The following is a 25,642-nucleotide window of genomic DNA, read 5'->3' as shown; positions in this document are numbered from 1 at the left end:
GCCAGCCCCACTGGAGGGACCTTTGGATGGTCCATAGAGGTTTGGGGGAGGCGAGGCCGCTCCCCAAAGCTGACCGTCACAGCCCAGAGGCGAGGGGTGTTAGAGGGCCGTGCTGGCCGCCCCCTGGCCTGGCACATTGGCCTCGCGTGGGTAGTACTCGGCCAGGATGTTCTCGGGGATGCGCTTCAGCAGCTGCTTGGGGAAGATGCGCAGCAGCTGCCAGCCGATATCCAGGGACTCGAAGATGCTCCGGTTCTCATAGGGACCTGGGAAGAGATGTAGGCAAGGCAGGTGAAGGAGCTGGGAGATGCTGGGGGTCCAGTCCAGTCCTGAAACCCCCTCCCGGCTCTAGGGCTGGGGTCTGGCTGCCTGCCTCACCCTGTGTGATGAACTGCTTCTCGAACTTCTGCAGGAACTCCAGGTAGAGCAGGTCATCAGGCGAGAGGGCCTCTTCCCCCACCACCGCCTTCATGGCCTGCACGTCCTTCCCAATGGCATAGCAGGCATACTGCAGGAAGGGCGGGAGGCCGTCAGGCAGATGGATACTCCGTGCAACCCACCAGGCAGGGGCACCAGCACAGGTTCTCCCCTGCCCGGCTTCGGGAGCGGCTCAGGGAAACACCAGCCTTTGCTTGGCCATTTGCTGCCTGGTTGTGTCACCCTGCACTTTGGGGCTGCACCCAGCAGGATCTGCATGCCCAGGCTCAGCCTGTATGACCAGGCACTTTTCAAAGCTCTCTGGTGTCTGCAGCATCCACAGTTATACTTACATATAATTATATTATATATAATAATATATGCTGCATGGAAAAAACCCAGCTTGCTGGCAGCCTGGGATTCTTGTAGCAGAACAAGCTACAGTTCTGCTCCCCCTCGGGGCTTCACATCCCCTGGACTTTCAACTTCCCAGGGCAAAGCATCCCACCCCCTTACCCCAACTCTCCCTCACATCGAGGAGGTGCCAAAAATAAGTGCTTGAGTCTATCATGGCCAAGAGCACCAAGATCTTGGTGCCAAGCCAGGGAAGAAGGGCTTTGAAGGGACAAATGATCCCGCTCTCCCTGCCCCCCGTCATCGTCCCCCTCCTGCCCAGCCCTTACCAGCTGGTTGGAGACATCTCCGTGGTCCTTCCTGGTCATGCCCTCCCCGATGGCCGACTTCATCAGGCGGGAGAGGGAGGGCAGCACGTTGATGGGGGGGTAGATCTGCAGGGCAAGAGGGACCCCACACACACGTTCGCCTGCTGTCAGCCCTGCTGGGCACCCCTGTGCAGGCAAGGGGACTGCTGCTCCCACTTCAGGCTCCCCCTTGCCCTCAGCAGCCCCCATCTTGGTGCTCTCGGTGGTTTCCAGCCCCATGTGATGCCAGTGGACATGGAGGGGCTGGATCCATCCCCACTCTGCCAGAGCATGGAGCCGGGAAGGGGCATGGGAACGAACCTGCCTGTTGTGGAGCTGCCGGTCGACGTAGATCTGCCCCTCAGTGATGAAGCCCGTCAGGTCAGGGATGGGGTGGGTGATGTCTGGGGAAGGTAGGGTGGTGTGAGCCCCAAAAGCAGGTCTGGCTACTCAGCTGGGCATGGGACATGACAATGCCCCATGCCATGAGGTGACAGGATCAGCACGGCCCTGGGGAAGCTGCACCAGCCTTCGGTTGTGAACAAAAGCCAGTCCCCTCCTCATCACCAGGCAGAGAACTGCCCATTTTAGACTTGCCGGTGTGTGCACCACCACACCCGCTCCTGCACCCCTGCCCCATGCCCCCCAAGTCTGAATCCCCCCCAACCACATCCTTTGGCTGAAACCCAGCACTCTGCCCCAGATGGGGGGGCAAATAACTCTAAAGCATCCCAGCAAGCTTCACTGCCCCAACAGATCCCACAAACTCCCCCAAAACTTGTTAAAATAAAGCAATTTGGTATTTCCCAGCCCTGTGGCTTCACAGTGCGGGCACAGTGGTAGCACAGCACACCCCATGGGGACCCCCATGTCCCCTGGGACTACTGACCATCATTGGGCATGGTCAGGATAGGGATCTGCGTGATGGAGCCATTCCTGCCCTCTACGCGCCCAGCCCGCTCGTAGATGGTGGCCAGATCGGTGTACATGTAGCCAGGGAAGCCGCGGCGGCCAGGCACCTCCTCCCTGGCTGCTGACACCTGCAGGACAGAGTGGGGGCTGCTGTTAGTGCTGGAGGGGGCTCACGCACCCCAAGTACTCCAGGCACCCTAAGCATCCCAGGCATTGCAAGTACCCCAAGTATCCTGCACATCCCAAGCACCTCCCAGCACCCTGGGCACCCTCAGCGCCTCAGGCATCCCAAGTACCCCAAGCACACCGGACATTCCAGGCATCCTGGGCACCCCATGCACCCCAACAGGTCAGTCTTTATCCCCTGCCACCTGGGGAGGACATAGGGGACTGGGGTGGATCCTGGGGGACATGCACTGACCTCCCGCAGGGCCTCGGCATAGGAGCTCATGTCCGTCAGGATCACTAGCACGTGCTTCTCGCACTGGTAGCCCAGGAACTCGGCGGTGGTCAGGGCCAGGCGAGGGGTTATGATCCGCTCGATCCTGCAAAGGGACAGGGTGGGCACCCCCAGATCCCACACTACCCCCCCACCAGAGCGTCCATGGAGCCCCACAGACACCCGCCTGGTGCTTAGCTGCATGGCCTCCCTGCAGCATGCCAGGCTGGTGGCAGAGGTGATCAGGGACCCCTGGGGAGGGACCCCAGCTCTTGGGGTCCCCGGGCTGGGACAGGGTGCTGCACAGGGAGGAGGAGGGTGGCAGCCACTGCCCACCCAGGGCATCGGCTCCCAGCCACTGCGGGAAGGGATGGGGACTCAAAAGCTGACTGGGTTCAGTGCCAGCTCCCGTGCCTGTTTGCTGCCCACTGGGCTGCACGCTGGCCAGAGCCCACCACAGCTGCACCATCCCCACCAAAGGGGGTCCCCCTACCCTGCCAAAGGGGGGTCCCCCAGCCCCGCAGATCAGAGCGTGCTCAGTGCACCCCCCTGCAACCCCAGGGTGCCCCTTACTGGACCACACTGGAGGCTGCTCCCCCATCCCAGCATGAGGGCAGGTTTAGGCATGCCAGGAAGGCACACGGAGGAGCCTGAGGGACTCAGCGCTGTGCAGTATGCCCCCCCCCTCCCCCATCCCACTCCTGCAGCCCACCTCTGCTGCTCAGGACAGGGCTCGCAGCACCTAGGAGTGGGGCTGGCCCCTGGGGAGCAGAGGGATCCACAGCCTCTGGTGTTGAATGCATGGCAGGACCCTAATGACCCACAGCTGCACCCAGCACCAGCTCCTGCACCTTGATCAATCCAGGATGGATCAGGTCGTCAGCAGGGAGGGAGGAGAAAGGAGAAAGGAGGAGAGCTGCGTGCCAGAGCCATGGGGGTCACTCACGTGGGGTCGTTGGCCAGGTTGAGGAAGAGGCACACATTCTCCATGGAGCCATTCTCTTCAAAGTCTGACTTGAAGAAGCGAGCTGTCTCCATGTTCACCTGCCCACATGGGAGGAAAGGCTGGTCAGCAGGAGTGGGGTGGCTTCATGCATGGGGAAAGTGAGGCAGGCGGGGGACGAGGTGGTGCAGGGAGGTAGCAGCAAAGTTGTCCACATGTTTTGTGCAATTTGGGCTCCCCACCAACAGGCTTTGCTGAGGTCAGCTGGGCTGTCCTGTCCTGGGACCAACTCACCCCCATGGCAGCAAAGACAATGGCGAAGTTGTCCTCATGGTAGTCCATCACATCCTTGGACTTCTTCACCAGGCCGGCCTGTCGGCAGATCTGCGCAGCTATCTGCAGTGGGACAGGGACAAGCGGGCAGCATGGGGACAGCACCCATGGTCAACTCCCCCCCGTCAGGGGCCACAGCTCTCCTGGGACAAGGATATGGCTCCTGTGGCAGTGAGGGGCAGCGGGTGGCACAGATGGAGATGGGACAAATAGGAACCAGCAGAGGAGAGAGCATTCCAGGACAAGCACCAGCACCCTCAAATGCCCACCCACCTGCAGGTGAGTACCCAGCTCTGTGAGTCGGGGAGGAGCAAGGGCTTCCCCCCACACCAGCCATCCATGACTCCTCTCCGTGGCACAGTGTCCGTCATGCTTGGCCCTGAGTTGACCGTGGTCACCCTCCTCTGTCGCTCCCGATCTGTCAGGGTGGGTTTTCCATCCCACTGCATCACTGCCTGTGCCGGGACGGGGCCGGGACAGCACTGCCCATCCACCGTGCAGGTGTGCCCGTGGATCAGGCTGGTATTTCCAGTGCCTCCTACTCTGCCCACGCGTGTGGGGCCATAGGGTGGTCTCAGCCCCCCCTGCCCCATGGGCTCAGGCACCCCACATCAGCCCAGATCACCTCTCCCTGCCCAGCACAGCTCTTGGCGTAACAGTTTGCTTTACCGCCTTGCTGTGAAGATTGGGAAACTGAGGCACGAGACAACATGGGCTTCTCCTCTCCTGTATGCACTAACTCATCACCCTGTGTGTCAGGGAACACAACACACACCCCAAAAAGTGGGTCTGGCCTTTCACAGTGAGCAGAGCACAGCGGGGAGAGGAGGAAAGACACAGGAGACAGGCTCCAGCCCTCCCAAATCCCTCCACGCTGCCTCCTCCACCATCTTCCTTCTCCTCCACCTGCTGGTGGGGCTGTGACAGGGGCTCAGCACCCCACAGGAACCCACCTCGTTGTGGGGGAGGCCAGCAGCAGAGAAGATGGGGATCTTCTGGCCCCGGGCAATGCTGTTCATCACGTCGATGGGCGAGATCCCAGTCTGGATCATCTCCTCAGGATAGATGCGGCCATGGGGGTTGATGGGCTGGCCTGGAGCAGGAGAGGGAATAAGGCTCCCGCAGGGCACCCCAAAATGAGTCACCTCAGCTGGTGCCAAAACAGTCAAGAACTTCTGAAGCTAAGGAAGAAGCACACTCTTGGAGCAGTGCAGTCACCCAGCACCAGCCCTGAGGTGGGATGGGCTCACCAGGCATCACCCCTGCACCCGTACATCCACCCAGGGCACCCCAATGGAGACGGATCAACCCCCCTGGGGAGCTGGGGTGCTGGTGGCACCGTGGGGCTTCTCTGGCCACCAGGGCACAGCTTTATCCCACCCCCAAGACCCTCCTGCATTGCCCACAACTGGTAAAAGGAGCCTAGAAAGCAACGCCATGCCCAGAGCTGTCACCGTTAATGTCCAAGAAGTCCTCGGCCATCACCGGGGGACCGCTGTCGATGGGTTTGGCAGAGCCATTGAAGACCCGACCTGCAAGGAAAGAGCTGCTGGTCCCCTGCTGAAGGCACCAGCCGGGGAGGGCAACCCAGCCTTGTGCAGAGCCCTGTGGGCAGGCAGCCACCTGTCCTGCAGCTGTGGGGTAGGGTCTCCATCCTGCTCCCAGTCCCCTGTACTGGTGCAGGCAGCACAGGGACAGGCAGCAGTGTTTCCGAGACCAAAGGTCTGCACTCCAGCTGGAGCTTCCCTGCGAGCTCCCCACGGCATGTGGGGGCACTCAGGGGCTATCCTGCCTCTTGGGCAATGGCTTCCTCCACAGCACACCCCCCAACCATGGGGAAATCTGGGAAATGGAGAGCACCCATGGATGCCATAGGACAGCCCAGCTGCCTCAGGTTCCCCAGACAGGATGTGGGTAACAGCGCTGGGTGTCTGCAGGTGAGGAGCAGAGGATTTTTCACCCAGAGTGGCTGTAGGCACCCCCAGCCTCGGGGCTGCGTCCCACAGTCCTCTGTGCTGGAAGACGAGGTGTTCCCATGTCACTGCATGGGGCAGGCAGGGAGCGTGTCACCCAAGGGCTCGGTGACACCACCACACAGAGCCGGAGCCCCAGAGACTCCCCCATGCCATCCAAGCCACCAGCCATCACCTCCCCCTTGGGATCCCCGGATCCTGTGCAGGTGGGGTGACACCGAGACACACACACCCCCATACTGGCTCTGGGGAGCAGGGGGGTACGATGCTCCTGCTGCGTCACCGTTCATGCTCAGTCTCATCGACCATCTCTGAGCCGCCAGATCGATAGCGGTGAAGCCGGTGTGCCGGCCACGCTGTGTCCATCCCCCCCGCCCCCGACACCCCCGTGTGCCACTGCCGCCCCTGTGGGACTTTCTTCTGGTCCCCGACGGGGCCAGGGAAGCATCGCTGTTGTCAGAGCGGATCAAGCTGATGGCAGGGCCGGGGTGCGGGAGCACGGAGCATGAAAGGTCAGTAACCTTGGCGCTCGCTGGGCACCCACGTCTCGCCGGCGCACAGCAGCTTAATTCAGTGCCGTGGCACAAAGAGCGGCAGAGGGGAGGGAGGGGATGATGCAGCCGAGCACCCAGGGGACCCCAGCCCGGTTTACGGGGGCAAGAAGGGGAACCACCCTCGAGCCAGGGCAGGGAGGCTTGAAGGGGGGCAGCAGTGCCAGCCCTGGACAGACTCTGCACATCCCCGCCCAGCCCCTGTCTCCTCCCCGGGGGACTCATGCCCAGACCCTGCATGGGGACAGGGGGACCCTGCCTGGGAAAGGAGCGGGGGGCTCCCGCCCTGCTGCCGGGGAGCCAGGACCTGTCCGGCCATCACCGCGCGCTGCCATACCGTTCTCGACACCTGCCCCCTCCCAGACAGGCTGCCCTTTACCGCTGCCCTTTGCAGGCAGGGCTCTGCCCGGGTTTCGTGCTGCCGGCAGAGACGGGAAGGAGATTGCAGGAGACACTCGGCCCCCGACCAGGGAGCAATACTGTGCTTCAGCCGCGGTCCCTCCACCGGGACCCTGAGAGACCACCATCACCGGCTGTGACCCCTGCGAGCCCTTGAGGCTGCTTTGGGGGCTGTAGGACCCCCAGGAGCCTGTAACACAGCTGAGGCAGAGGGGCCAAGGGCCTTGGACTGAGCTCAAACAGCCTTGGGGGAGGCTGCTCGGGGCCATGGGGATCTGCCAGCACCCAGCTCTGCCTGGGTGGGTGTCCCCATGGGGTGGCCGGTCCCCCCATGTGTCCTCACACCTGGCCACACCTCAGAGCATGGACAGGGAAGATGCTGGGCAGCCCCCAGCTCTCCTAAGGTCAAGGTAATGTGAGTGCTAATGGCACGACCATGGGCTGAACTTTGCCTGTCCTCACCCAGGAAACCTCCTTCCAGTCCGGCCCAAGCTTTTCTCCTGGTATAACTGGGCAGAGTGAGCCCAGGAGGGTGTTTTAGCCCTATATGAGGGTGGCTGTCACCACCTCTCTGCACTGGATGTGACTCTCCCAGGATTGGAGAGCATGCCCAGGGATGTGCTCAGCCCCTCAGCAGCAGCAGAGCTAAACCCTGAGACCCCAATACCCTCAAACTGCCTGTCCCGCCCGGCTGCCTGCATCTGGGTTTCCCCACCATCCATGCACTGAGATGTGTCAGGGCTCAGCAGTGGGCTGGGCTTACCCAGCATGTCCTCAGAAACCGGGGTCCGGAGGATGTCCCCAGTAAACTCGCAGGAGGTCTTCTTGGCGTCAATCCCAGATGTTCCTTCAAACACCTGCGGAGACCCCGGGGCAAGAGGCAGGTGGGTGGCAATTAGTGGGGATTAGTGGGCACAGAGGGCTGGGGGGCTTGGGGGCAGCCGGGCTCTCCACGGGGAGGTGACGTGATCCGCGTTCACCCGAAAAACCCGTCAGGGCAAGGTGATAAAAGAGGGAGAGAAATCCTGGGGTTAAGAAAACTCCCTTCTGAGGGGCTTCAGCTCGGGGTAAGAGGGGGGGAGGGAACAGGAGAGGGGGGATGATGCTCTCGTTAATGCAATGAGCACTGCAGAAGGGCCTCGGGCAGGGCAAGGAAACCAAAGGCATTTTGATCGGTATAATATTTGACACCATTTGTATTAATTAACCTCCAGATCGCTGCTTTAATTAGAGCCGTGTGGCCCCTGGGAGAAGGGCCAGCTTGGGAAAAGCCGGGGGCACCCCAGCTGGCGGGGATGCCGGCAGGCACGAGGGCAGGCGATGGCCACAGCACCCGGGTGCATGCAGGTGTGTGCAGGTCAGTCCCCGACAAAGCTGCTTCTGCAAAAAGCTTCTTTTTTAAAAAAAAAAAACACTTTTTTTTTCCCCCCTTTTTTTCCCTCCCAAGGCTGACTCCCTAATAGGATTAAAAGGGCGCTGCAGAGGTCCGGGCAGTATTAGAGGAGCGAAGTTTGGCAGCTGGCCAGCCTGAACCCTGGCCAGGTCGGCTGTGAAGCCACCCCGAGCCCTGGGATGGCTGATTAGGGGGGGATCCAGGCTAATTGGGCAGGACAGATGCAAAAAGCCCCAGTGCTCATGGTGAAACCCCACTGTTTGGCTGCCCCAGTTTGGGGGGGCAGCCTGCCTGCTCCAGGCTCCCCAGGAACCCACTGGCTGCCCCAGTCCCGGCCCCGCAGAGGGCTGGTGGCTGTGGGGTGATGGCAGGAGGGTCCTAAGTTTTCCTGCTGGGATGGAGGGGGAAGCAGCCCAGGGAGGCCAACGGGGCGGGTGCGGGGATGAGGGATGGGGGGTCCCGAGGAGGGTCTCCCCAGCAGGGGCACAGCGGGAAGATCTGGGAGGGTAGCCCGGGTGAGGGGAGGACAGACACAGAAGGAAGAGACCCAGCACAGGGGTCATGCCCATGTCTGGCCCCTGCATTCTGATGAAGTTGTGCAGATGTCATCACTTGGAATTTGGCACCCAGACACTCCTGCCCTGAACTGCTGGCACAAGGGTTGCCACAGGAACCAGCTCCATCCCTGCCAGTGCCACCCTGCCAGCCTGGGTGCAGCTCCCCGTGCTCCAGCAGAAGGGCCATGGGTCATGAAGGAGCCATGCTGCGGGACACTGCCTGTCCCAGGACACCGGTCCTGCAGCCTGCCACATCGGGAGAGCTGGGATGCGAGCCCAGCAGTGCCCTGCCGGCTGCGGCAGCCACCACTGGAGGGGGACAGAACCCCGGGACAGAGCCCCAGTCCATGCAATGCCTGTGCATCCCCCTGTCCCACCACACCCCCGCCGGGCTGGGCTCACCTGGACGATTGCTTTGGAGCCCATCACCTCCAAGACCTGCCCGCTGCGGCTGGTGCCATTGGGCAGCATGAAGTTCACGATCTCAGCGTACTGGGCAAACTGTAGGGACAGGGTCAGGGTGAGAGGGGTCGGGGGGCTCCTCTGTCTCCCCCCAGACCGCCCCTTGCAGCCCCTGCCTGCCATCCCTGCCTGCACAGGCCTGTCCGCCAATGCTGCCTCATTTTCCCCTCCTGTGGTCGGGGGGTTCATGCTCCCTGCAGCCACTTAAACCCAGCGGGGTCGTACATTCAGCAGCCGATGCTGACAGGCAGCAACCACCATGCCAGGCAGGTGCAGGCAGAACTGCCAGCCCAGGCAGGAGGAGATGCCGGAGGGAAGGTGCTGCCTGCCCCTGCCCCATCCCGGAGCGTGCTCCAGGCTGTGGCACTGCTCTGTGCCTCAGTTTCCCCAACACTGCAGCGTGGCCCCTGTTCCCAAAGGGTGCTCTCAGACACCCCAGGCTCCCCAGAGCCTGATAAATAAATTCAAATCCCTTTCCCTACCAGAAGCAGACAGACCCATCACCTGCATAAAGCAGTGCCTCTGAGAGCCTGCCAAACCACATCCACAGCCCTGGATAGACCCCCTGGAGCTGGTGGCATCCATTGGTGGCATCCTCAGGGACCCGCCGCATTGCCAGTCCACTGTGGGACAGAGCAGTCCAGGCTGCCTGTGCAGTTTGAGACCCCAGGGAGCTGCTGGATCCCCTGTAATTCCCCCCCTGAGCTGTGAAAGGTTAAGTTGGGGATCACACTGACACCGTATCGCATCAGCCAAGGCAAGCCAGAGTGGACAGAGAGGCAAGCAGGACCCAGCACTCATGGGGTACAAAGGCTGCAGCCCCCCCAGGGACACTGACTGACCTCCCTGGCCCCCCACCCAGGCTAGACCCCCGAGGCGGATGGAGGGGACTTTTCTGCAGCCTCTTGGCTGAGGGACAGGTCCTGCTCTGGGGACAACATCCAAGGGGGTTCACTCCACGAGCATGCCTGCCCAGCCCTGCCTGCCCAGCACACTCTGTGCTCTCTTCCATCTCTTCCTACTTGCTCCCAGCCACCGGGGCTGGCTCCGGTGCTGTGAACTTTGGACTTTAATTCTTCTGTAAAGACCTTTGCATAAAGGACAACAAAGCAAAGGAAATACCCGCCATGGCCTGGCTCTTTAATTGAGCTTATTCATTTCCATCCTGCCAGGCTTGGCATGAAAGGGGCCATAGAAATGAGCCACCGGCCAACAAAGCCCCTCGGAGGGTCCCAGCTGGCTGGGATGCCCGGCGCCCTCCCAAGTGAACCCAGCCCCAGCTCCAGGAGCAGGGACAGGCAGTGTGCCACCAGGGTGCCACCCAGTGCTGGGGGGGATTGCTTGAGCTGGGGTTCAGGACATAGTCTCGCTCAGACCAGGCTCCTAGATGGAGCCGAGTGTGGGCAGGGGCACAGGGGACAGGAGCCAGAGCTTTGGCAGGGGATATGGGACAGGAACTGGAGCTCTGGCAGGGACACAGGGGACAGCAGGTAGCTGGATGCAGGGGTACATGGGATGAGTGCAGGGCACCCAGGTGGAGCACACACACAGCCACCCATCTGCTCACAGGCGTCCCCATGCCTGTGCACACGCAAGCACGCACACTTGCATGCACACATGCGTGTGCAGGCTGGCACACAGGTTCTGCTGCCAGCCGTGTCCAGAGGAGGGAGCTCGGAGCTGGCTGACAGACCCCAGAGAGGAGGGGACAGCCCATGGGACAGAGGACAGGGAACAGGGAATGAGAGACACCCTCCCCAGTTGCACCCTCTCTGCCTGGGAGGGGGGCTGGCAGTCAAGCCCAGGCAGGGACAGCACGGTGGTCCCCACATAGCCCAAAGTGTCACCACTGAGGGGTTCCCTCATCACCCACCGGTAGATGGGTTCCTACCTTCACATTGTCCAGCACCACCAGTGGCCCGTTGACACCACACACGGTCTTGTAGGCTAGGGGGGAAGGACACACCATCAGCCCCTGGAGTTGGAGATGCTCCCACCCTGCTCCCAGCATTGCCACCCCCAAACCACGGGCACTGGGGGGGGTGCAGCCTCGGCCTGGCAGGATCCATCTCACCCCAGCACCATCCATTCCTGCTATCCCATCTATCCCATTCCTTATCCTAGCTAGGGACCAAGGGACTGGCAGCTGCTTAACTGGAGACCCGGAACATCCGTCCCGCAGGAAATGTCGCTTTTACTAAATTAATTTCATTTCAGTTCAAATAAAACATTTAAATAGAAATAAATGTGCAGAAAGGAAGGACATTTAAAGCCAGGAGTGTGGCAGCAGTGGCAGCCTGCCCTGGCCAACAAACTGAAAGACTTTCTGCAAAAGTCAATATTTTCCCTTTCCAAGCACAGTTTTTCATTACACTAAGATTTTGCTTAAAGAAAAAGCTCAACAATAAAAAACCTTTCTGTGGAAAAAAATATATTAATAAGTCACAAGAGGCACATCCTGCCCAGACAGAGAGGAGCTCGAGGCCATGGACAGCGCAGATGGGGGGGGGGGCAGTTTCCACTCAAAAACAGGCCATCACCCCCCACCATCTCCCACTTGTGGGACCCCCCAACCCTCGCCTGGGGAGACCCTGGTGGCTCCCCACACAGACCACGAGGGACACTGGTTCACACCCCACCGCTGCCGTCCCTCACCAAACACTGCCTGCAGTGCAGTTAAGGCAGGATTAGGTCCATGTCATCACTTCTGCCCATGGCATGGCTCTGCTCCATGATGGCTTCCTGTCATCATACCCAGTGACAGCGCAGCAGCTGGACCAGCTTAGAGGATGCTTTGCCTTCCTGAGGTGCCCCCACACACTGAGCAGGGATGCCACAACCAACCTTGCCACCACAACAGGCAGTTTTCAGACCCAGGATAAGCAATGTCCCTCCATCCCCCAGCTCCCCTGGCTCAAACCCCATCCAAGCAGCACCAAGAGAGCTCCACAGCCTTGGGCAGCTCCATCCCGCTGGCACAGCTGCCCCAGAAAGGTGGCATCACAGCCTGGTGACCTGCTGGCCACTCCAGTAGCTCATGCAGGTCCCGGCTCCCTTTCCAGCAAGGCATCACTATCTCACCAGGCTCTTCCCCGTCCACCCCACCTCCATGGCAGCCTCTGCCCCACTCACTCCAGCAGATCGTCCACCATCCCAGCCCTGCTGTTACAGAGCAGCCTGCACGCCCTACCCACAGCCCAGGGACAGACAGCTCATCCTCCAAAAACCATGGCCACAGGCAGAGACAGCAGCCCAGGCGCCATGTGATGGGCACAGCACTGCTGTCTCCCACTGCCTTTCTGCCTTCTCTTGCCTCCAGCCAGCAGCACATCAGCAGAGCTGCCCCTGTACCATGACAGCACGGGAGCCCCCAGGGGAGACCCCAGGACAGACAACCCCAGCTGGATGCTGCTGAGCAGGAGGATGAGCTTTTGGGGCCACCACTGCCAAGGTGAGGTCTGAGCACCCAGCCTGGTCCTGCCTGCAGGGTGGCACTGCCTGGCTGCCATGGGGTGCTGGCCTGGGACCCTGTGCTTCAGGATGAAACCTCAGGGCGCCAGGGACTCGCAGAGTGCTGCATTCGGGCAAGGAAATGAGGGTGCTGGGGATGTAACTTCTCCAAAGTGACTACAAAGACCCCAGGGATAACCGTGGGGCAGGGAGGCACCTGGGACGTTAAGCACAAGGGTGACAACTGGGGATGAACCCATGTAGGAGTCCCTGAGGCCAGGGAGAGCGAGGGTTGAAGCAGCTTCCCAGGCGAATGCAGGTGCTGGAGAACTGATCCGCCTCTAAGCCGCTCCTTGATCATTTTACCAATGTGTCAAACGCCGTAACGTCTGCCATGGCAGAGCCTGGCTTTGCTGACCCCACCGGGCCCTTTCATCCCTCTGCCCTCTCTTCTCACACCGGGTTCTCTGATTTACTCATGATCCTAATAGGATTGGAGAGGCCAGGCCAGCTGGCAAGCTCGCCAGCCTCCCTCTTGTCAGCTGCGGGGATGGGTGGTCCACGTCGTGGCAGTGGGATGCGGGTCACACAGGTCCCCACGCCACAGCATCCCGGCTGCCCTTCTGGTGATGCCAGCACCAGAGCCGCTCCCTGGGTGCAGGAGCCATCCCCACACACATGCTCGGCAGCCCAGCCAGACCAGCTCCAGGAGCTTCATTTCTGGGGGTCGGGTCCCGTTTGCCCCTCGCTGGCCACATCCCATGTCAGAGAGCACCCATCCCTGGCAGCACAACTGGGCCCCAGCATCCCTCTTCCCTTGCCTGGCCCATGCCCCAGCACAGATGGTGGCCGTACCGGTAATTCCTGCCATTTTTGCAATTAGCCTTCTCCCCATTACCCAATTACGCCCAGTTCCTGCTGGTCGCCCATTCAGCAGCCTGGGGGGCTGGCATGCTGGGAGCCGGCTCTCCGCCGCCAACCTCCACGTCTTTTGTCTCCTTTATTCCCAAAGTGATCATTCTGCCTTTTATTTCCCCTTCCAACTCCTTCACAAATATCCACTGCCGCTGCCTCGCCTGCTTCCCTTCCCCTGGGAGGTTTTGTTGGGCTCTTTTCTTCTCTCCCCGTGTCTCCTCCACAGCCCCAGCTGTTGGGGAACCACCCACGTGGGACAGGACCACAGGGCTCGTCCCTCTGCCTCGAGCACGGTGGTCTCTGGTCCAGACCTGATGCTTGCCAGCCCCCTTGGGACCCTCCTGGCTTCCTTCCCAACAGACTCAGTTGGCTTCTCCTACCAAGGATACTGGACCCTCTGATAACACCGATTGGTACCCTATGGCTGAGACACTGGATCATCAACCAAGCTCTCTGCCCCCCCATCCATCCATCCATCTTTAAATAACACATATATATACATATATTGGCCTTCCCTCCATCACTCGGGGGGGAAGCATTATTCCTCTCATTTCCTCATGGGGCAACTGAGGCAGGGAAGGCTCCCCAGCTCAGACTCATGGGGGTCCCTGGCAGCACAGGGTCTCAGAGCTGGCTTTCCCACATGCTCCTCTCTGACCACACCGATCTGTTTGCAAAGGAGCTGCCCTCTGCTGTCACCAGATCCCCTTCTTTCCTCACCATGACTTTGTTTTGGGTATGGGTGTGGGCTGGTGGCAACACCATCAGCATCTCCAGGAAAGAGGGAGAAACGTAACCTAAGGGTCTGGGCCTGGCCACACAGCCCTGCAATCACCTCCAACTCCAGTGATGATGATCTGGGCTTGTTCTCAGAGTCACAGCATGGTGGAGGTGGGCAGGGACCTCTGGAGTCTCATGGTTCAAGCTCTTCTCAAGCAGGGTTACCTGGAGCCACTCCAAGTGCCCCATCCAGGGGGACAGTTGAAGATCTCCAGGTACGGAGGGTCCACAGCCCTGGCAGCCTGGCCACTTTATCCAGCAAGAAAAGGCTTTTTGGAGACTAGGCCTCCAGAGGATGGACAGCCAGCCAGCCAGCGCTGGTCATGGAGAAATGATTAGGAAGGTGATGAAAAAATGTTGCTCCACAAAATTCCCTGTTCTTCACCTTACAAAACTCACACGGGCTTCGCCTCACCAGCCGTCCTCAGGGACTCCCTTCGGGCTCCCCTTGCCTTTCTGTGCTGAAGCAAAATGACACCCCAGTCAATACTATGAAAAAAATAATCTCGTGCAAGGGATTTTTTTGCAAAAATTTCTCATTTTCTACAAAGGAGCCTGCAGCTCCCAGCTTCACAAACAGGGCAGCCCCAGGGCTTCATCCCCCAGCCCCTGCCTGCCCCAAACCTGGCCAGCCCCGGCCATGTGGCAAAGCCGGAGCCGGTGCCAGCGTTGCCCTGCCTGGCACTTGTTGCATCGCTCCAGCCCCCTCACCCACACACAACTCTGCGGTGCACAGGGCTCTATCACGACAGAGAAGGAAATCACGACTGTAATGGCAAGTGACAGCCCACCAAATGGCCTCAGGGATGGAGGGACCAAGAAGGAGGAGGAGGAGGAGAGCGATGCGGAGGGATGGGGCGGAGGAGGGGGAGCCCCTGCTACCGGAAAGCACTAATTCAGATAATTAAGACGTTGAGCTGTTATGAACAAGCTGGGGGGAGGAGCGGCGGGGTGGGTGGGCTGCGGTGGCTGGCTGGGCCGGGAGGCTGCGAGGGGCACGGCCAGGGAGCCGAGGGGGGCACGGGAGGCAGAGGGAGAGGGGCCAAGAGAAAAGAAAAGTCTTTCAACCTGGCCTTTCCACACCCCCAGCCCCAAATTCACAGCTCCTGTCAGATGCAATCTCCGTTAGCCCTGACACTCACGCACTACTAACCACCACGGCGGCCAGAGGGGGGGGAAAGGGCCCCCGGTGACAAAGAGGACCCGACCCAACTACACCCGCCGCTAATTGCTCCCACCACTCACCCGCCCTGCCCTCCCCAGCCCCCTGCCCCAGCCCGGGCATCGCTGCCGGCTCCACCAGCCCAACACATGCCTTAGGGCTCTGCTCCAAAGTGCACCGGGGGCTCGCTCCCGGCCTCCGGAAGGGACGGTGGTCCCCAGGACCTGCCATCTGCCACGGTGAGGGGATGGATGCAGCCCCAGCCTCATCCTCCTCCAGCCCCAGCCACGGTGTGGAGGCTGGCAAAAACCCACTGAGGGTATTACCTTCTCCACAGAAGTGATGGAGGTTGATTTTGAACAAATTTGTTGCCTGCCCAGCAATGGTCACCTTGGCCGATGGGCTTTGCACATCTTCTACCCCAAATTACAGACCTGGGGTCTGCATGCAGCCATCAGAGCCTCCAGCACCCCCTCCCATCTTCAGGCTGAAGCACAGGATGGAGCGGGCTGAAGGGGAACTGAGTGGGAGCAAAGACAGGAAATGGGACTCATAAATAGCCCCCAAATCCCCCAAACCCTCTGCCCTCCAGCCCAGAGCAAGGATAGGGACAAAAAGGCATCTCAGGAGGTCCGGAGCCGGTCCTGAGTCACCCTGGGGCACCAGGACAGGTCTCCAGCATCTCCCAGCTCATACCCAGTAGACACGGAGTGGGGGTCCCACTGCGCTGCCCCATGCTTGGCACGCCACAGCGATGGGCGGTGGACATCCTGTGAGGCACAGGGGTCTGGGTGTGCTGAGCACAAGGTGCAGGGTGGCCACGGGCTGCTCCAGATCGGGCTGGATGCGTCCCGCATCCCCCCTAGATGCTGCTCACCATCACATGTATGCCTAATTTTTAACCAAAATGCTGGGACAGGCTGATGCTTGAGGTGCCGCAGCCCATCTCCCAGGGTGGGGCATGAATCCAAACCTGATGACAACTTTGAGCTCAAAATCCCACTCAGCCCTGCCCACCCCCAGCACAGGAGCCGTGGTGGTGACCCATCCTCCAGGAATGGTAGGATCCACCTTGCTGAGCATCCCCCAAGAGCCCGCATCGCCTGGAAGCCTCATCCTGCACCGGGTGACGAGTGCGGCAGCCCAGGGCCATCCTGGGACTTTTCCGACAGTCCCTAAGTGACCGCTTTCCCCCTCCGCAACCTGCCCATTGTGCCATGTGTCACTTTGTGCTGCGCTGTCAAACCCACCGGCCTGTCCCAGGCCGGCGGAGCCGGTGAAAAGCCCGGCGGGGGGTCGCACTCTATGCCACTAATTAGGGCCCGGCGGCCGAGGGTTCCCATACACACCTGCACGTCATGTGAGGAAAGGCAAAGAATGGCAGGACCAGCCGAGCGTGAACCAAACAAGCCAACCCAAGGAAAAAAAAAAAAAAAAAAAAAAAAAAGAAAAAAAAAATGCTGGGCTTGCTGTTGCATTTTCTATCAGACAAAACAGGACCAGGGCGGGGGCGGGCGGCAAGGAGCAGGGCTGCCGGACCCCGGCCCCGGCAGGCAATGCAGGCACCAGCTGGGCTGAGGGCTTTCGAGAGGCTGAGGGGAGAAGATGGCCCCAGGAAGAAAGGAGAAGTGATGGAGAATGGGACTGCAGGGTTGGGGGATCCTGTCGTGCCATGGGGCAGAGGATCCCACTCTGATGGGATGGAGCGTGGGGTGAAGGGGATGCTGCTGCTGGGGTGGGAGGATGGATGGCTCCTGCAACCAGGGGCTGGAGCATGGGGAACAGGCACAACCAGCTTGCCCAGTCTGGGCCAGCAGCAGGACGTGGGCATGCAGTGGCTGAAGCCCCCAGGAACCCGCCAGCCCCTTCACCAACCCTGTGAACCCATGGTGGCCACCATCCCCTATAGTCACACCTAGGATGTCAGTCCAGCTCTGCTTCTGCACTAGGATGCCACCACAGCAGTGCTGGGGAGGGGGAGAGGTGCCAGCGGAGCCAGTTAGGTATGAGATGGGAAAAGGGCCACAGGAGCAGCAAGGTCTCCATCAGCAGCAACCTCCCTCTGCGGAGGGACAGGCAGCCCCTGTGTTTATATACATGAAAAAAATCCAGTTTCATTTAGAAAATGGGCAGAAGGGGCTGACACCTTCCATGGGCTCCTCCACCTGCCTGTGGGGCTGTCTCCTGCACAACGCCCCCCATGCCACCATCCTCTCCCTCCCCACCGTGCAGCCCCAGGCTCTGCCGCAGCCAACGGGGCTCCAGGGAACCCTTCACAAGGCTCTCATGGAGCTAAATTTGGACTCCTCCACTGAGGCTCTGCCGAGCTGTGACTCAGGTTGGCACCCCCAGTGAGCGATCTCAGGTCTGAAACTGAAACCAAGTTGCTGGGCAAGGACGGGAATATTAAGGGAAGACAAACCAAAGAGCCCAGACAACTAAGTGCTCCTCTGTCTGGTGACTCGGTGCTGAGCCCCTTGCTGCTCCCCGGAGGCTGGGGGGACCTGGGCTGAGGGGCACAGCCCGACACAGTCCTGTGAGGCTCAGCACACAGCTCCTGCCCAGCAGCAGCCCCTAAGGAGAGATGTGTCGGGTGGCCCAGGGCTTGGGCATCTCCCTGGTTCTTCTCCTCCTGCTTCCTGTGTCCCCAGCGGGCAGTGCCACATCCCAAATCTCATTGGCCACAGCTCCCGAAGGCACGGTCCCCAACCCAGTGCTGGCACCATGCCCAGACCCAATGCAGAGACCCAGCAGGAGATGAGCATCACGGCTAACGGGCTGGTGGGGACGCAGCAGAGGAGAAGCTGAGACATGTCCCATCAAACTCCCCTTCCCAGGCTGCAATCATATGACACAACCATTGTGCCACCGGGCTTGCTGACAGCAATCTCCTGCTCCATCCATCCATCCATCCACCCATCCCCTTGCGGCCCAGCCCCTGGCTGTGCTTGCTGCGTTTAAACCGCACCGCGGGGCCGTGCCGGGCTGTGGGGCAGGGCGTGGGGCACCCCACTCTGCACAAGCAGCCGGCGAACCCACGTGCGGGCGGGCAGCGGCCCCGAGCCCACGTGCGGGCAGCGGCATTGTTCGCTGGGTTGTTTTTCATAAAGATGGGTCAAGTCAAAGGCCAGGAGGTGATAAGTGCTTCTTCCACTCGCTTGTGCTAATGGATTTGCAGCACTAGGAAGCAGCTGCTAATACCTCTCCTGCCTCTCAGGAGAGCCAGCCCCAGCAGAGCAGTGCAGGCAGCGCTCTGCCTGCTCTTGCCAGCCAACCCTGCCTGCCCACAGCCCTGCTCAGACCCCCCCCCAGCTCCAGGTGCCAGGCTGGGGATCACGTAGCTATTCCTGTGCCCAGAGCCACGCTGGGACCCCACACTGCCGGGACCCCAGGCACCCAGTGCAGCTGGGAACGCAGCTGTGGGGCTGGGGAGAAGCTGTGGCATCACTATGGCGTGGGAAGCCAACGCGGTGGCACACAGCAGAGACCTCCCTGGAGCAGGGGCAGTGCTCAGCTCAGCCTGGCATCCCGGGCAATACCCAGAGTGTGCAGACATGCATCCCACCCAGACCTGCCACGCTGCACCCACGTGGTGTGGCACCATCCAGGTCAGCTGCCCTCAGCCCCACTGTCTCTTCCCTCATGACGGGGGGGAGGTCTCCCTATACTCCCCCAGACCCCCCCAGATGTCACCTCCAGGTACACCCTCCAGCTCGCCAACATTGCCAGGGTCCCTCCTCCTGGCTCACACCCTCACCTTCACCATGCAGCACATTTTTGGGACAGTCCCAAGGGCTTCTTCATGTTCTGGGACCCACCTCTCCTCCTCCTCCAGCTCTCCCCGGCACACAGAGCATCAGCTTGTTAAGGTCCTATGCTCCTCACACACAGATCTTTCCCACCTCCCTCCAACAGACGGTGGTGACAGGACACCCAGGACAGGACTTTGTCCCAGCCTGGATGTGGCTGCTGGGGGTTTGGCTTTGCAGAGCCAGCCTGGCAAAGCAGGCACTGCCTGTACAGCTCCTGGGGCCAAGCAATGGAAGGGCAAAACACGGCTTCCTCAAAAATAAAAATACTTTGCTGTGGTCATGGCAGGCACAAAGAAATTTGGAAACTGGCATCTTTGCCTTGAAAAAATATGAAGAGTGCAGGAGCCACTTGCCAGGATGGCCAGGTCAAGATGGGTCCAGCTGAGAGCTCCAGGGAGGGGAAAGCCCAAGGAGAACCCATGGGAGCTCAGCCACACGCTGTGCCCAGGGAGGACAAGGCACAACCCCATGGGTGTCAGTTGGGGCCCGCAGTGCCAGCCCTCGGTCCCTGCCCTGTCCCCTCCCAGTTGGCACAGAGAGGTTCATTGGGGCTCCAGGCTGGTACCCTCCGTGCAGACAACGGGGGCAGCTGCTCTCGCAGCTCAGCAGACCCTCTCCCATGGGTGCACGAAGAAGTGGCCACAGCAGCAAGAGCTTGTGCCTGCAGGATCAGGCCAGGGAGCCCACGGGGAAGGTAGGACCTGCCTCTAATATAACAGAAACTAGCCTTGGCTCCCTGCAGTCCCCTCCCTGCCCACCCAGTGCCCCTCCTCAGGCCAAGGGCTGGCTCTCCCCCAGCATGAGCCGGGGAGAAGTCACCCATGGGTGGCTGCTCCCTGCTCCATGTTGACAGCAAACACGGGGTGGGTGGCCGGGCAGAGCCAGCTGCACTCAGCCGTGCCGGGAGGGTGCAGCCGGGACCATGCCAGCCCGGAGCCACCCGGATCGGGAGGAAGGAGGTGACAGCAAAGCCGTCCTGACCCGGGAGTGAAGGCAGAAAGGTCGCAGCAAATGTCCTTGACGCCTCTGAGCCTGCTGTGCTCGGGGCCAGGGGGGTCACAGCCCAAATGTGGGGCTGGCATGATGCCAGGCTCCCCGAGGTCAGGCTGGGATGGGGGTGCTGCCCAGGCTGGAGCGGGGCTGAGGGTTACACTGTCGAGCCAGCAGCCTGGTGCTGCCTGCAGGTCCCATGGGCTGCTGCGAGCAGGGTGCGCAGGGAAGGACAGTCCTGCCGGCACCCACGGGGGCAGCGCAAGGGGAGACCTGCATGGCGCAGCATGGAGTCCTGGCAGTACGGACACACAGACATCCCCCTGACGGACACAGCCAGCCTCACAGGCTCCAGCACATAAGTGTACTGGGAGAGGCCATGGGAAACTTTTGGCAAACACCTCCCCAGCAAGTCCCTCATCCCCGTCCCCATTCCTGCCCCCACCCAGGCCGTGGCCCCAGCTGACCCACATGGCTGACCCCAGGGACACCTCCGCAGGGCCCACACCTGCGCACAGGAGCACTGCAGCGTTTCGGGGCCGGGGAGAGGGTCACACTGGGAAGGTGAACACACAGAGAGGACTTGGAGCAGCGATGAGGGCGGGTGGTCCCTCCCCTCCCACATCTCAAGGGACGATGGGGCTGTTGACCCGATTTACACCTCCTGTGGTGGGTCAGTACAGACTCCATCACCTGGAGGGGCACCTGGTGCACCCCAGCACTGCTGCGGGACCGGCTGCAGCCCAGTGTGCACCCCACAGCCTTCAGGGGAGGCCATGACACCTTCCCCAGCCCCTGCAGCTGCAGACCCTAGGAGCGGTGACAGACCCACAGCCCCACGACAGTCCCACCACCCTCCCAAGAGACCCACACAGCCCCTGTGCTCTCCCCAAGCATCTCAGCAGCGAAGGCAGAACCCCTGCCTGCAAGCAGGGGGCACAGAGGGATGGATGGGGCCACCGGAGCCTGTATCCCTGCCTACTGCCACCCACCCACCCCTGCCTGCCTCAGTATCACCCACCTGTTGCTGCCACCCCTGCCTGCCCCAGTGTCACCCACCCACCCACCCCGGGGTACCCATCGTGGTACCACACCACACCCCCCCCCCGGCTCGGAGGCAGAGGGGTGCCGTGCCCCCACCGTGTTCCCCCCCGCACTCACTCAGCCTGGGGTTGCTGCTGTAGTCACGGGTGACGGCCAGGGCGTGCTCCCGGGCGGCAGGCAGGGACGCAGCCGCCGCCGCTGCCTGCACCTTCGTGGCGGCCATGGCCGGGGCTGGAGCCGGGGCTGGAGCCGGGCAGGGCGCGGGGACGGGCGGCAGCGCCCGGGGCTTTGTACCCCCCCGCACCGGCCCGAGCCGGTCCCGGCCCGTCGGAGCCACCCCGGCGGCAGCCGCAGCCCCGTGTTGGCTGTAAACACCGTGAGGGAGCGGCGGGACCGCCCCCCCCCAGCCCCGCACCCGGGCGGCGGGGCGGCAGAGCCGGGGCGGGGGGTACAAGCGGGGGGGAATAAAGGGAAGGCTAAGCCTAAAGGTAATGGTAGGGATGGGGATAGGGATGGGGATAGGGATAGCGATGGGGTGGGGTGGGATTAGGGCGAGGACAAGGTGTGGGTAAAGGTGGAGTTTGGGGCAGGATTAGGGGCAGGGGAAAGGGTGTAAGGGTGGTGGTATGGGTATGGGTAGGGGTAGGGCTAAGGGGTCTGCACCCCCCACACACCTGCTGGAGGCTCAGGGTGCTGGTGGAGCAGCAGAGCAGGTCTGGAATCAGGCCCGGGGCAGGGGAGGCTCGTGTGGGGTGTGATGGGTGGTTGTACAGCATAGAATCATGGAATGGTTTAGGTTGGAAGGGACCTTAAAGATCATCTAGCTCCAATCCCCCTGCCACGGCAGGGTCATCTCCCACTAGACCAGGATCTGGGATGGGGGCCTGTGCACAGGGCAGCCCTGTGTCTGCTGGGGAAGTGGGGGGGAATGTCGTATGGGGGAGGGCGTGGGAGTGTGTAGTGGAGGTGTCTCCCAGTGTACTTGCACGGAGGGAGCTCTGACGGTGCATGGAGGTCAGGAAGAGCAGGCAATGATGGGCTTCAAAATACCTCTCTGCAAAGCTACCCACTAAAGGTTGCTGGTACCGGGAAAGCCATGGTTGAGAAGCGACTCAGCCGTGGCTCCTGAAGGCAATGGAGAAGGAGGAGGCAGGCAGGAGGCAGGACATAATTTTATTAACTATTAGAAACCATAAGAAACCACATTATTCGTTAAAGATTTACATCCAGTACTTTTTTTTAACCTTTTTTTTCCGAATTGTACAAGTCTGGAGGAGCTGCTGGAGGCGAGCAGAGCGGGACGGGCTGGGGCAAGCTGGCTTCCCTGCAGGACCTTCCTAAATCCCCCCGGGACAGCTTCACTGGGGACATTTGGTTTGGGAGAAGAGACTTTGGAGAAGCAGCAGCTTTGGGTCAGATTTGGGGTCTTTGTGAAAGCAGCATTTGGGTTTAAATTTATGGAAAGTACTTGCCGTTTCATTGCAGGGCAGCCCGTGGCCTCCCTGCCTCGCTTTCCACCTCTCCCTCTGGCTGCTGAGCAGTGGGAAGAGGATGTAGGAGACCCATGGGGGTGCCCAGAGCTAGGCAAACACACTAGGGACCCCCCGAAACTCCCAGGCTTTGGGGGCTCTTTTGAAAATACAATTGGACCTTGCTTTCTCAGAAATGTCCCAAAATCTCCTTCACCTGTGAAGGTGCAAGGGGGCCACTTCTCCATCAAACCAGACCAAGGTTCCTCCCAGTGAGCCCAGCGTGGGAGGAACCAGGGTCCGACAGCCTCAGAAAATTCCCGCAGTTCAGCCACTCCCAGGGAAAAGAGGGAAAACCAAAGCAACACCAGTCCCGGGGGAGGTTTGCAGGCAGGATCCCCCTGTCTTATCACAGCCAGGTGGGCACAGCTTCCCTGCTGCCTGCTCTGCCTGCCTCAGCTCACTGTCTTTAAATACCACGTTTGCAGACCAGGGAAGGATAAAGAACGGCAATATAAATATAAATTAAGTGACGAGGGGAAAGGAGAAGGTCATTGTCCTGTCAAAAATCCAAAACCTCAGTCAAACACCTCATTGGCGTGTCAGGGTTTGAGCACCCCGGGGCACCAGGAGGATCCAGCAAATACGTTTAGGTACGGAGGTGTTGGCAGCAAGCTGTGGTCTGAGCTGGGCCGGGAGAGGGGAGCTCATCACCATGAACCAAACTCTGTCCCTGCTTTCTACATCCCCAGGAAAACCCTGCCACAGTTTCCCCACCTGCTGATGCCTCCTGAGCTCAATAGAGCAGCGTGAGACCTAAGGGCTCGCTCCCATAAAGTGCTCCAGATGTGAGGTGATCAATAAATACTATTTCATAGAAATGCTTGATTTAAAGGAGAAATAAAAATCACTGAAACCTTTTCATAAAATTGTTTATTTTAAATATTGCCCTGCAAAACTCTGGGAACACGCGGGCTAGCAGCTGTGTCCCCCTTAGGGACCAGTCCCTTCAGACCAGCATCCTGGGTGGGTGTCTGCAGCCTATGCAGCGATGCTCATCTGACACCAGGCTGGGAAGTTGCTCAGTGGTAATTATCGTTATTATACATTAAACCGCAGCAGGAAGATGCAGGAGCCCCTCAGGTTGAGGCTGGGGGGGGGGGGGGGGGAGGGGAGAAGGGGGAAGAGCCCCAGAGCAGGTTCTGGGCACTGGTAGGGGGCTCAGGGTATCACCCCACTCCTGACACAGCAATGTCTCTGCAGGGTGTCCTGCTAGGGCTGTGCCACCAGAGCATCCTGCCAAATGATGCCACCACAGGGTACCCTGCTAAGGTGATGCCACCACAGAGCATCCTGCCAAGGTGATACCACCACAGAGTACCCTGCCAAGGCAATGCTGACACCACAGAAGGACTAGACTGCCCAGTGTAGATGCCTCTCAGCAGATGCCAGGGGGGCCATGCTCCCCCTTTCCTTAGGGGCCACCTCAAGCAGTGCCCCTCTTGTTTTTGCCGCCAGCAGGGGCTCCAAGCCCGCTATCAACCCTCTGAAGCTCGTTCACCCCACAACATCCCCAAACCTTGCCCTGCCAGAGAACAGCCCTGGCACCGCACACCTGAGGCCAAATCCCACCCTGCGAGAAGCCATCGTCACCCTCTGGGATCAGGGTGTCGAGGTGGGAAGAGCAGCTGGGGCTGCCTGAGGGTCAGGGCAGGACTCTCCCTCTGCAGGCAGTGGGTGCTCAGCACCTCTCAGAGCTGGCCCCTGGTGCTGCTGGGTGATGGGAGCAAAGGGAGGGTTGCTGCTAGGCCAGTGCTTGGGATGGGGCTCATTGCAGTGCCAGTGATAAGTACCCAGCACCCCAGGACAGGGCTGAGGGTTCTTCACGCTTCCACTGATGGCAAAGAGTCCCCCTGGTTTGACCTGACCCAGAGGGGCAGAGCCCAGCATCACAACTGCCCACACGTTCACATCCCCTCTGTTGGGGGGCAAGATGGTGGCCTGGCCCCAGCTCACCACAGCATCCCCAAGGAGGTCAGAGCCTCCTTCAGCATCCTTGGGCATATGCCGGGGTGGGACAGCACCAAAACATGGTCTGGGACAGTGTTTTGGCTCTGCACAAGCAGGCACGGAGGAGCCTGAGGATGTCTCGAGTCAGAGTGGCCGCTTGCTCCTGAGCATAGGGATCACTGGTGCAGGGGAATGGAGAGGCCACCACCACCATTGATCCCCAACATCTCCCCGTCCCTCAGAGGACAAGCATCCCATGGGAGCAGTGCTCCTTGCTGGCAGAGGGGACCTGGATCCCACAGCCACGAGGATGCTCCAAGACAACCTCAGCCAAAACACAAAGCCCTTTGCAGGTGGGGAAACTGAGTCCCAACGCTTACCCAGGGACACCAGGGCCAGGCAAAGACCCCCGTCCTTTCTCTTTCAGGGTACCCTCCTGCTCCCCGGGGCTTTGGCAGTGACCCCAATACCATGGGCCCTGGGGTGAGAGTCCAGCAACGCCCCAGCATTCCCCCTGGAGCTGCTTCTCTCCCAGCCCACACAGCAAGACCACAGCATCGTCTTCCAAACCCTGAACAGGCGATACCTGGAGCAGGGACATGGCCCTGGCAGATCCAGTGGTGTCAGCGAGGGACGGGACAGTGCTGGCAACAGGGGACACCCAGGGACTCCCCCAGGCATGAGCAGGTTCAGCGTCAGCCCTGGGGCGAGGAGTTGCAGGGTGTCATCCACGGCTGTATTGGTGCAGCTGGGGCAGGGGCCAGGCGTGCACGCTCACACACGTGTGTGCACACTCACACACACACCCGGACGGGCGGTAAACCGTCTTCCACATCCCACTTGCCAAATCAAACCCCGGTGTGGGGCACGGGGTGCGTGGGGGCCGCAGGGATGGGGGCAGGGGGGAGACCTTTTGACACTCATTTTGAT

The 25,642-nt window shown here is 60.7% G+C and overlaps 1 protein-coding gene across 1 annotated transcript; it reads right to left on the bottom strand.

Moving 5' to 3' along the window:
* Positions 1-99: 99 nt before the first annotated feature.
* On the bottom strand, positions 100-21,456 carry ATP6V1B1 (ATPase H+ transporting V1 subunit B1). The gene is made up of 14 exons (XM_074147354.1): positions 21,351-21,456; positions 10,972-11,027; positions 9,021-9,119; positions 7,432-7,525; positions 5,200-5,277; positions 4,699-4,838; positions 3,707-3,808; positions 3,416-3,513; positions 2,452-2,575; positions 2,008-2,158; positions 1,440-1,522; positions 1,101-1,205; positions 379-508; positions 100-266 (listed from the first exon to the last, which is right to left on the bottom strand). Exons 1-14 carry the CDS (start codon positions 21,454-21,456, stop codon positions 100-102), a joined length of 1,533 nt encoding a protein of 510 aa, XP_074003455.1.
* Positions 21,457-25,642: the final 4,186 nt, after the last annotated feature.

This window comes from Numenius arquata, chromosome 5, assembly GCF_964106895.1.
Source record: "Numenius arquata chromosome 5, bNumArq3.hap1.1, whole genome shotgun sequence".
Taxonomy (NCBI): Eukaryota; Metazoa; Chordata; class Aves; order Charadriiformes; family Scolopacidae; genus Numenius; species Numenius arquata.
The sequence above is the reverse complement of the archived record's forward strand: the minus strand, read 5'-3'. Positions and strand labels throughout refer to the sequence as shown.